This window comes from Corvus moneduloides, chromosome 4, assembly GCF_009650955.1.
Source record: "Corvus moneduloides isolate bCorMon1 chromosome 4, bCorMon1.pri, whole genome shotgun sequence".
Lineage (NCBI taxonomy): Eukaryota > Metazoa > Chordata > Aves > Passeriformes > Corvidae > Corvus > Corvus moneduloides.
The window spans coordinates 61,409,816-61,422,557 of record NC_045479.1 but is presented as its reverse complement, the minus strand read 5'-3'; the positions used below and the strand labels follow the sequence as shown (position 1 = coordinate 61,422,557).

Below are 12,742 nucleotides of genomic sequence, written 5' to 3'. Positions count from 1 at the left end.
GTCGAGCCAATGAACAATTTAAGTCTCATTTGATCTGTAATTGAACAGGCTTTACACAGAACAAGAATCCTAATGCCTAGATAAGAGCTGCGTTTTTAGCATTAACGATGATAAAAAGACTGGTTATAAATCTGTACTGCCCACTGAAGTGAGAATTCCGAAATCTAGCAGCTGTAACAAAGTTAATTCTTACACTGACAAGGAATGAGAAAATGCACTCAGCTAAGCAAAGGAGTTTATAAATGGTTTATCAGTGCAAAAAACCTCAGTAGCTGATCGCTGCACGTGTCTTGACATGTAAATACAGAAATATTTTAAACATGAATGCCAAAAATAATCCCGGAGCAATTCAGCCCTGTGCAGAAAGCTGGGCACATCTTTTGAACTGCCGTGGAAATCGCAGTGCAGGGTATCCACACAGTGTATTTCAGTCTCTGGGAAGAGAAAGGGCAGTCTTGCAATACGCACCATTTTTGCTTTGCAAAGAGAAATAATGACAAACCCCATCTATTTCTTACAAACATATAAATTATTTTATTTACAAAGCCATGTTACAAAAAAAAAAATAATAATAAAGCAAAAAACAAAAAATACAATCGCTCACTAGAGAATATCTCCAGGCCCGGTGTTGAACCATGGCAGTATCAATCAGATACATGTTTGTTCTGGTTTTCCTTTTTTAAACTGTAAGCCATAGAATTTACTATTTACACCTACTTTAGACATTTATTCTGCTTACAATTATCACAAGCATGGAATGAATTCTATTTGATACTGCTAATACATAAAGGTGCAGGACAAAGAATGAAAATACTTAGTGTTACAAAATATGGATTGTAGAAAAGAAATTGGCTGTACAAGTATGGCATTTTTTTTTTCTTAGAATGATTGGACATGCTTTCTTCAAAAGTCTTCTGGAAAAGGTTCTAAAATCTGTAGTAGGAAAGCACAATATAGCAGGTGCAAATTCATTTCTGTGCAACAACAGTTATTTAATATATCCCATGACTGACCAGCTATGCAAAACCCACAGAGTTTTGTTAAAGTGCCATGGGTCAACAGCATAACAAAATATAAGGTGTAAATAGAAAAATTTCTTTTTTTCTTCTTTTTTTTTAAAACAATAGTTCACTGAGAATCAGCAATAATAGAATATGCTGTATAAACTATTCTCTACAAAGGTCGATCAGCACTATTTACAATTGTTACATCAATACAAAAGAAGGCATACAAGTTATCCAAGTTGCTTTTTATGGCTGACGGGCCTATGCATTGCGTATGTGTAACAACCAAAGCTTCTGAGCCTCTATTGCTGGAAACAAATCACAAGGTTTTCAGGCAAATGGGGAAGAAAAAGACCTACGAGTGAATGCTACACTAAGAATGCATTATAGGCTGGTCCAGTTTGTATCCATTTTTTTCCAAATGTTTACTTCCATTTCATTTTGCAGGCTAAAATTTCCGATACATTTAATCAAATAATGATTCTTTGATGATGAAAGAACACCACGGGATTTTACTTCGTGCTTAACTTTCCTGAAATGCTGTCAGGTGTAAGCCAGTTGAAAACAAAATTTAAGCAGCATTCAAAGGACAGGTTCCATAATTCAGCTTTCCAATTAAAAGATGCATGGAAACAGCTAAAGCTTCCTAAAACTACAAAATTGCTCCTTCAGTCACTGATTAGCATTATTTCTCAGAAGCAACCACTGAATCTCACAACCACTGTTTTCCCTCAACAACTAGAAATAGCAGTTCATTGATTACAGAGGATGACTTTGTTACTGAGATTTTTAAAATCCTGCAGTTTTATAACTCAAAATAAATTAAAAAAAATCAACATAGTACTGCTCCTAAAACTCAACAAGACAAAAATTGTGCAAAAATAACAAAGATATGTACACATTTTTCAGTCTGAAGAAATGTACAATAAAAACATAATTCAAAGAACATTTTAAAAATATAAACATTGCTTAAACTTTCCTAAGTTTCATACTGTTTCTGAAACTATACCGGTCAGTTAGCTCTGAAGTATAGCAAAACATAAATTATTACAAAATTAACACTATAAAAATTTATTTTAAGAATATTTCTAAACTTTTTTCAAAGGGTCTAGCCTTGTTTATAATTGCTTAAACATTTTTAGTCTTAAAATTTGCCTTAAGCCTTCTTTTTTTAAAAAAGAAAGTAGTAATAATCTCCCTATTTGCAGTCTCTCGCCTTTCCCCAAGATGTAAATAAACCAGCATATAAGTGCACTTTTAACACTGTAGAAATAAAAATTAACTCCTCTGTACTGTTGTTTCAGTACCTAGTATTGGCTTCCTGATTATAAAATCTATATTTTATTAAAAAATTATTCAGTAATCCTATAAGAAACACTGTCAGTGCAATTCTATTAATGCAAGCCAATCTGCTCAACTCCTGTCCTCTCAAACCCAAACTGCTCACTGAAATTATCAAGTGCTGTGTTCTTAAGGGTCTGGAAATCCCCCAAGATATGGGGATTTTACACATTGGGCCCCTGATAACAGTAATTACAGTTTGGTGCAAAATCTGCTATGCATTGATTGAAGTATAGATTCCTTAAGAGTCTGATCCTGGAAGAGGCTGAACACTCAAGAATTCCCACTGAAATTATTAAATGCTGTAGGTACAGAGCACCAATCAGGATTAGTCCCTAAAGTTACAGTGCCCCAGCTGTTTGTAAATTACTAAGAAATGCACTCAATTTTTATCCATAGGACAAGCTTAAATACAGAATTACTGTAATTTTTATTTAATGAAAAAATTTGGAGATCCTTTAAATAAATTCATATCATGATCTGGATTTTTTCTTTTTTTTTTGGAATGTCCGTTGTGTTCTGGTAAGGAAACAAAGGGAGCATTGCAATGCTAACAGCTTTAAAAGGCATGAAACATAACCAAGCAGAACGCACAGATCAGTGGCAAATACAAGTGGAAAAACTAAACAAATCACTATTACAGTTTTCTGTAAATTTAATTTTCTTTAAAACCACAAATTCATAAAAGATTAAATCCATCTGCAGGACATAGAAAAGAAAAACCCTGTGGAGTAGGGCTGCTGAGAGCTAGAGATTATAGGCTGGTTCCTTTTCCTTGTTATGGAAGAGTCCTTATTCTACCAGTCCGGTTTGATGTCTTCTAAAAGAGAAACCAGAGCCAGGTTCAAAATCACACAATGTTTTTTGGTATAAAACACTTCAATAAAGTCTGTGGCTGACAGTACTCAAAGCAGGAATTTATTTCAAGTTCCTGAACTAAACTGCCTCCCTGTTTACTGACATTAGACCTTTAAGAAAAGGAACTGCTTTGAATAAACAGCATATTTCCTTTTGGGACGGTCTGAGTTTAGTAAGCTTTGGTGAATCTCATGTTCATTAACTTGGTTATCATTACAAATAAAGAGCAGCAATTAGACGACAACTCTGAAGAATCTTTTCCTCTACACAGCATGTTTTCATGCACAAGGAATCCTCACACAGCATACACGTTGTCACCTTCCCTTAATAAAATGATCTAGTTACTCAGTATTTAAAAACCACCGCATACTGAGGTCTTGAAGTGTTAACACTTCCAGGCACCTAAAAGCACTATGAAGACAAAAACACTTGATTAGTAAAAAACCTAGAACAAGTATAAAATTTGGAGAAAACAAACTTTTAATACATACAGGCACAAATAATTTCACTATAAAACAACCGTTCCATTAATTTTTGTTAAAGACCAAGTAGTTTTTATAGGGAAAAGTAGTATTTCTTTTACTCAAGCAAAAATAGTTGGAAAAACAGGCACGTTTTTATGAATACAATCCCTAGTTCAGGCCTCAAAGAGAGGCAGCAATATTCATATTAAACATTCATTGAGAAGAATCCGTTGGAGTTTAACCTGATGGGATTTTAATGCAATGGGAGAGAACTCACAGGCCCACAACAATTCTCATGATCCACCAGTCCCACAGAAGTACCTGAGTGAACTTCAACACACGGAGCAAATGACCAAAAGGAACTACTCCTGTGACATCAAAACAACTACAGGCCACCTTCAGCTCACAACTCATCACTGAGTGAGAAACACTCAGTTATGGGTGGCAGGTGACTTCCACAGCACTGCTGTGTGTCCTCTCACTCTGACCGGCTGCTTTGGGAAGGCCGGCGGGAAGCTCTCCCAGTCAGACTGCGCCCGGGCGGTCACAGGTGCAAACAAGACCGGGTTTACAGCGTTACACAATTTTCCAAATGCCACTTTCTCATCCAGCCACTCAACCTTGTGATGAGTTACGGACCTCTCTCCCTTCTCTTGAGAACAACAATCTTCTCTTCCCTTTGGCTCCCCCTCTGCACCAGCAGACAGCCTCACCAGGTTGCCTGGCCAGGGAACACAGCGGAGGCGGTCCAGAGGAACTGCTCCATATGCACATTTAGCTTGGCAGCTGCAACTCTGCTTCCAACTGCATTGCTAGAAGTCTGTAGTTGTGATGTATTCATGAAAACTTGCCAGATTTTTCCAACTATAAACCCTGGTGTATAGCAGAGATTGTCTCTGCCTACAGACCTTGCTTCACTTGGACTCCCTGATTATCGTGGTTATAGCAGCACTAACATTCAAAACAAGAGAGCTCAGCTTCCACAGTAATATCTTTACTGACACAGCATGTACTTGTAGATCCACTTATTGGTACCTAATTATTAACAGCTTTATAATGAAATATTACAGCACAGTTTAAGACAGAAATTTTATTTAGAGACTACTCAATTGCTAGATTGGAGATGAAAGCTGCCAACAAAGCAGCTCAGATTTGACAGTGACAAGCATTTATTAAATAGGGAATCATTATTCATGGTTCCAAATACTAAAATCCTGCATAAGTTTAAAAAAAAAAGTTTAATAAAACTTAGTATCAACTTGATTTTTTTTGTATTTGTACTTTGAACTCCACGTTCAACTACCAAACTGAAAGAAACATTTTTTTTTTTAAATAAAGAGTTTGTGGGGCTTAAAACAAGCAAACACTTCTATTTTTGATAAAGTTATGAAAACAGGCAGCTGAAAAGCTCTGCAATACTCTCAGTTTACATAGACCTGACACAAAATTAATGTTTTGTACCCTTAGGTTTTTCCAGTGGGATCTAGGCAACAGATCCCAACAAGTTCTGCTCCTCGAGTAGTGTGTATGTTATACTAACACAGGAGCAAGATGTTACAACAAAAACAGTTTTGCACTTCAGAACAGTTTGTCACTGGCAGTTGGATGACAGTGTCTCACACAGGAAAATGCCACTCCCTAGAAATATGAAGAAACTTTCCACTTTTTTCCCTTCAGAGTAGTTCTTCCATGCATATATTGCTTTGCATTCAGCAGTGAGAGAAAAAAAAGAAATTTACTGTTTGGCAGTTCATCTCAAGATATGAGTGATTCAGAGTATTTTGAATGGGCATACAGTAGTGGGTTATCATTACCATTCTTTTCCCATGTCTACACAGCAGGAACTAAGCAGGCACAACCATTTGGAATAACTTGATATTAAATTCTTGATAAAGTACTCAACTTGGAGAGTCAAATAGTAGGCACCATATTAAAACAAACTAGTGTATCAGTCCTCCAGACAGATGAGGGCTGGATCAAAAAAGCTGAGTTACAGCATTTATCATTATCCAACTTGCAGACTAAGAAGAACTCGCATTACACATGGGTTAGTTATCCTTTTAGATTAGTTTCTCTGAACAGTCAAGTGCCTCATCTTCTCTATCCTGTTTCTGTTCTCCCTTTGCTGCTTCATTTCTGGCCTATTTTTAAATGCTGTCCCTCCTCTGCCAGTCTGGGGACTCTGCTGTGCCATCTTGCTCAGCAGAAGTTGGATAAAAAGACCAACAGAGATCTGCTGCTGCTGCTGAGCCTCTATCACCAAAGCAACAGCCAGTGAGCAGCACATGAGCCAGCCTGAGCCGTAATACAGGTGGGTGAAAAACAAGCAAAAAATTTGTAATTCATAATTCCTGGAGGGGAAAATAGCTGGAAGAAAATTACATGGAAGGAGAAATCTAGTATTAGTTCACTGAAAGGCAGCTTCTATAAAGAACTGTATTTATAAAGAAATTGTATTTTAAGGTTTTATAGTACAAAATGTTTCAAAACTGCTTACAGACTACTTAAGTACACTTTTTTTTTAAAGCAACTTACTTGTCTGTTGTGTACTGGGTTTGATGTACTCGAAGGACTGGATTGTGACAAAGCTACACTGCTATTTTTTCCAATCTGAAAAACATTAATTGAGCAGTATTGAGAGGCATATTTGTCAGTTGAATTCAGATGCTGGTGATGGCCTTCCCTTTCCTATGTAGCGTGGTACTAATCACGCTGCATTTGGAACGCAAGTATTTTGCTATTGCAAAAGATATGCTTCAGATAGAATCATCATTATCTCTCAGAGCCTGTATACTTTAAATAGTCTTAAAAGGTACATAAATACTGTTACAGGTCAGAAAATAACATACAAAACAGTTGCTGAGGGAATATAAACTGTAACCCTCCACCTCTCTAGAGTGAAAGAATGGTTTCTCTAGTTACTGGAGTCACTTAGAGCAGCTATTCAGAGAGCACAGGGTGTTTGAGGTCATGGGATCCTTCCCAGGAGACCTTCCCCACTCCTGGGGAGCTTAAACCACGTGGCCAAGCACCAGAGCATGCCCTAAGTTATTCCATTTTCTTCCACATATCACTGCTCAATAAAGCAAATATTAATCACAAGAACCAAACTCCAGAGGTTAAAATTTGCATCTGTATTCATTTACCGCTTCAGAGAATTTCTTTGGGAATGAGTGTAAATTGTAGCACACATAGATACATTCTAAAAGTACTTAGTTATAATATTGCTATATTCAATCAGCTTGTTTCAGTGTTAGTGAGTTTACAGCACTCTGCAAGAGCAGCCTGTTTTAAGTTTTTCCACAACGACCTGTAAACATGGAGTAGATAATTCTGTTTCGATACAAGAGGGGACACGGCTGTTGAGTCAGAGGAGTAGTTCCTCAGGGGTTACAAGACTTTACAAGAAATTAACCATGGATACCTGTCTACAAACAGCAGATGACTGCAGCATGAATACTTGTTTACAAAGTCACTGACTTCAAGTAACATCACTTTAATCCTTTGACAGAGAGGTAGCAAGGACCTGTCTTCTAAACAGTGAGAAATGCAGCAGCCAGTTTCTTACTGACTTGGTGGGGCTGTGGCATTGGCTGGCAGGGCCTTCACAAGAGCAGCTTTCTCCTTCCCTTCCGCATCGTTTTTTGCCATTTCACATAGAGTGAAAGGTAGCTTCTCTCTTCCTCTCCACATTTGCCCTTTCTCAGACAGGGATTTTTTGAAACAGTGTTCTCTGTTCACATTCTATCCGGAATAAATGTTTAAAGTTTTTATTTACAGCCAGTTTTGAAGGTGCTCCCATGGTGCACAAAGATTAAAAGGATGGGTCCTGCTCCCTTCAGCTTGTTGCCTTCCACAGCTGCTCTCTAGAAGATAACATTCTTCAACATACAAATCTTATCTACACAACCTTGTATCTTTCCTAGCCATTCAGAATATTGGGATACACCTGCAAACCTTTCTTCTCTACAAACACTATTACAGCATTCATAAACCCCTTCATAATAAATACATGTCCTCCTTTTAAATGGAGAAATAGTCACACAGGCTGAACAGGTACAGCACTCTGAAACGAAAGAAAGGTTCCAAGATGTCTTGGGTCTTTAATGACGGGAAACACCATTTCAAAAGTATTAGTGTGAGGCCAAAACTCAAATCCTCTTTTTTTCCCCAGTCTCTTTTAAAAATAAACTGTACTTCAAAACCCAATGGTTAACACTTCCAGTTACTATCTATCCAGTCCAGAGCTGAATTAAGTAAGAAAACTATACCTGAGCCTATCACCTGTTGCTGAGTTCTTAGTCTCTTCAATTTGCCATATTACATGAAGGAACAGCAGCAAGATTATAAGCCATGACATTTTTTGGGGTGGGATTTTTACTGTAACTGGATTTTTTGGACCCAGCAAGTCAAACAGCACAGCTTAAAAGGGAATTTAAGTAATGTACTCTCCAGAGCTTTAATAAACCCACATCGAGTATGTCATATTAGTTGTCCCATATGCTTAAATGGGTACAAATTCCATTTATTTTGTATTGCATACAGTATCCTTGTCACAAAGACAATTAACTGCCAGACAGACTTCCGAAATACAAGTAACTCCATTTTACCTCCTAATTTTGACTACTGCTGTAGCTCCAAAAACCAGCAGTATAAGATGAGAGTTTACATATATACATACACATATATGCATGTATACATATATATATATATATATGTATGCACCTGGACATGTATATCTATAAAATACGTTTAAGTATCTTTATATGGTAACATTCATTACAAACATTTAACCTCTTACTTAAGAAAAAAATATTAGTTATGAATTTTTAACATTTTTACAAATATTCAGCAAAGACCTCTGATTGATTCCTTGTGGTTTATTTACTTCTATTACTGTGCAACAGGATGAAATACATAAACTGAAACAGGAATGACACACAGGAACAGATTTGATCCCAAGGGGACTCAGAATTTGAACTCAGAACCTCCTGCATGCAGCCATAAGATTCCTCACACTGCATTAGCTACAGATACAGTCTATGTCCTGTGAAAAGATGACACAATCCATTTCTTATTACCCATGTCTGTACCAAAGCACCAATTTGTACTTACTTTTTCTTTCCATTTGACACCATAAATCTCAGGGCAATTTAATCTTTCTGGGCACACGTTTCAAAAATCTGATTGTGTGACAGAAGGAAGAATTTACAGCATCCTCTGCTGACTGCAGTTACTTGAAGATCAGTTCTGATTGCAAGACACATTTAAGAGGCTTACAATAGAAAGACAATGCCACTACCCATCTTAAAAAGCCAAACGAGTCTCTGTTTGCACCTCTGCTAGAAGTAGGAAAGTGAAAATATACCTGCTAGGCCATTCTTTGAGACCTTCATTCTGTCTCCTATACCAGCTTTAGGGTTCATTTATTCCTTTTTTCCTCTCCCATTTCTGCTAGATTACTTACGGATTGCTTTGCCCTTACCATCTTCTTTTCCAAATTCCACTTGTTTGTATGTGCAATATCCTTAGGAAATGAGAGTTTCACAAGAAGAAAAAAAAAAAAAAAAAAAAAAAAAGAATTCCTAAACTACCTTAGATTCTCTGAGGTATCCTATTTTCTATGGCTTTGTCTTCCAGACACCGGGGCCAAGCATTGTTTTGTGTGCACTGCACAGCACTGGACACAGTAGCAGAATGAAACAGTAGATCATTATAAAGATCATATTGGCAGTTTTCCCACCAGATCTTACTTCACACATACTTTTGTCCTTATATGGCACCACTGAAAGAGAAGCCAAAGCTCTGTTGCTGTCAATGAAGCAAGCGTGTGTAACCTTATCTGCTGCACTGACTTCAGTATTCTGTGAACACATGTACACTGAAAGAGATAACCAAATGTCCACTAAAGGTCATCTGGTTAAGATCTTAATTTCTTAATTTTTCTAGTTTCAAACAGGAAATAACATCTGAGTTCAGGCACCTCAGACTCTCCCCAGGAGAAAGGCAGATGTATCTTACAGAAGAGACATGAAGAGACTTGCAAAACATTAGGAAATGAACCAGCAACAAGTTTGGGAAAAGAAATAAACAGAAATTCTGACTCTCATCTTCCTGTTTCAATAACACAATTTATTTCAGAGAGATGAGAATTAAGAAAAAATATTTTTTCTAAAAATTATTTATCCATTCTGGACATTCAATTTTACTTTCAGATATACAAATAGCTACTTTAATAATTGAATAAAAATCTCATAAAAATATTTTGAGAAAGTATGTATATATATATATGTATAGTTTTTTAAACTCTCAAAACATCTTTCTATGACTGGTACAAAACAAATACAAATACGTTTCTGTATTAATCTAGAAAGTAAGTTGTGTGATGAAAACCAATCTGAAGCAAATGCGGTATTTTCTTTTCATAATGCATGAAACATTTCAAGGAAGTCAGACATGATCTGCAAAAAAATAACTGGAAGAGTCCCTTACCTGCCGAGAGATGGAGCTGCTTGTAGGATCTGGCACCGCAGAAATAAGGTTGGCAGTGCTCTTTCTATGAACACTATTCATACCAGGCATTTTAGTGATTTTACAGGCTTTGCTACTAGAACTAGAGTTTTTACGTTTTTTTCCTTCTGATTTGTCAAAAGAAAGGGGAAGAGAAGACACTGCATTATGTGCTCCCAGGGAGTGGTCCCCTGAGTGGTGCACGAGAGAAGATACAGACAGATTAGAAGAGTCAATACTGCTCACTACCATGCTCATGTGTTTCACTGAGTCTGTTGAACTACTTGACAATGAAGTCCGTCCTGAGGGCTCCGATTTGGCACTGAGTGGGCTTGTTCCATTATTGGTATTGTGCACAGACACACTGTTATAGGAGGATGTCGCCTGATAGGAGTTCAACGTTGAACTGGGGTTCAGGACACAGTTCTTTTTGTGGGACCCTGAAAATGAAGACGAGGGAGATGTCTGCAAAGATAATGAGGACGATGATGACGATGAAGACGACGACTGCGGCTTTTTCTTTTTGTTACTTGAAGACTCATCACTCCGTGATGACAGGTCTTTCACTTTTGAGGATTTGCTGGTTTTTGTTTTGGATGGCTTGTGGGATGGGGAAGGGATGACTGCTGGCACTGGTGATACAGCTGATGGCGCCTTAAAAGTTGAGTCCATGATACTTAGGCTTGCAGCCACGTGAGGAAAAGCTGTGGTGTGTGACATAATGGAATTCGTCTCTGCCGTTGTCACAAAGGCTGCATTTGATAACATGGCTGATGTCATTATGTAAGAAGAAGTGATTCTTGAACTGATAGGTGTTGAAGGAATATACACCGCACTGGGGTTGCTGAAGGGCTGTAAGACTGATGCTGGAAAAGGAGTGGAGACATGTGCTGCTGGAGAAGGCATGGGACTGTCTGCCGCAGGAGGAATTTTCCTAAACAGAAAAGGAAAGGGGAAAAAAAAAGAAGAGATTTAGATACATAAAATATTCCATCCAAACAATGCAGATAGGAAATAATTTCCATGAAGGCCAAAAAGGCAAACCTAGTTCATTATAATTTTGATTCCTATTCTATTCTACCAATCACATACAGCAATTAAGTGCACAGGATTAAAATTTAAACACATTATTACAAATTTCATTTCCTTTCCCCCTCTCTTATTTTACCAAACAATTAAAAAATGCAACTAAAATGCCTGACAGTGGCATCTATATGTATCCTAGTCACTATGTTTCATTAATTGCATATGTTTTGCGTCGAAGTTCATGCTGCGGAACAGTTTCAATATCAACCTAAACTCATAGGTTAGATTTCAATAAGGTAGTAAATGAGCCAGTCTGGGGGATTGTGAAGCAATTAATCATTGAGTTTAAAGAGGAAAGATCATCCCTTTCCAAATGCAGTGCTATTCCCAACAGCTCATTTGAGAGCTGGTTAGATGAGATTAAACAGGGAAATGATTGATTAATTTTCACTGATATTGAAAAATTGACAAAATATTAAACAGAGCTTGATAAGCTTTATAAACAGCTGAATACTCTTCTGAGAAGAAAATCTAATAATATTACCTGTGAAATTAGTAGGATGTATTCAAATTCCTTTCCATTCAGCCATCATCTATTATTTTATGTAGTGTGGTGTTATCAAAGAACCAGACCTTCATAATGTCTCTTGGAAAACTATTATGTGAGCTTTTCCCATTATTTAGACTTACATTTAATTCACAGTTTAATCCTATTTCTCTTTGCTAAGAAGCTGTACAGCCCCATAACTCTGTCCTTGTTATCCTTCCTACTGACACCTTTCCCCTTTTTAAAGGCTTACTCTTGCCCTCACATAGCATGGTAAAAGAGCAGCCCTGGGTGTGCTGTGTTATCATATATCAAATCCTAATTACGAGTTCTCTCCAGGTATTCCTCCTATGGAGACTGTTGGCCCGAACACTGTTTATGTCACAGTTACATAAGGGATTACATACAGTCCATGGTGCCAGAAATGAAGAAGTCCTACTGCCTGCTACTTGCAATGCAAACAAAGCTGCCCATCAGAGCAGCTCCTCAGGTTACTTTTAAAGAAGGACCAACAATTCACACCCACCTTTGCAAAGTACTTTGAGAACTAGGGATAAAAGTTCTTTGTTAATGTCACAGTTCTGAAAACACAGCCCTGCACCCCTGTACCTCTGGCCACAGCTGCAGAGCTATAGAACAGCAGCCTCACACCCAGCCCTGCTTGGGGAGCACAGGAAAAGGTCAGTCCAGAGGAGGGTTGAGGACAACAGAGGAATAAAACAGAGGTTAGGCACTGTCAGCTCCCTGTGTTATACAGGCAAGTGAGTACGGCTGGAGTTCATTAAAATATTAGAGATTACATAAACAGCTAGAATTTGGGAAAACGTTTGAAATCAGATTTAGTGGGAGCAGGACAAGGCCTGTTTACTTCTGGTATCAAATATTTAACTACTGTAGAGGTTATTTTGGTTTTCTGTACTAGTTTGCACTAGTAGTGGCACACGTTTTGTCAGATGCCCAAGCATCTTTTCTCCTGACAAACAAAGCCAATA

The 12,742-nt window shown here is 37.5% G+C and overlaps 1 protein-coding gene across 9 annotated transcripts in view; it reads right to left on the bottom strand.

Moving 5' to 3' along the window:
* Window positions 1-510: 510 nt before the first annotated feature.
* Window positions 511-12,742, bottom strand: part of ATXN7L1 (ataxin 7 like 1) — a 112,814-nt gene continuing 100,582 nt past the window's right edge. For 5 of the 9 annotated variants that reach the window (XM_032107205.1, XM_032107209.1, XM_032107210.1 and 2 more), the window contains 3 exons: window positions 10,160-11,111; window positions 6,203-6,277; window positions 511-3,165 (listed from right to left, as the gene is read on the bottom strand). In XM_032107205.1, the coding sequence (XP_031963096.1) occupies window positions 3,124-3,165; window positions 6,203-6,277; window positions 10,160-11,111 (1,069 nt within the window). In that variant the 3' untranslated portion in view covers window positions 511-3,123. Of the gene's footprint in view, window positions 3,615-6,202; window positions 6,278-7,309; window positions 9,195-10,159; window positions 11,112-12,742 lie in introns of those variants that run through there. The other 4 variants (XM_032107207.1, XR_004239779.1, XM_032107208.1 and 1 more) reach the window with 4 other exon arrangements.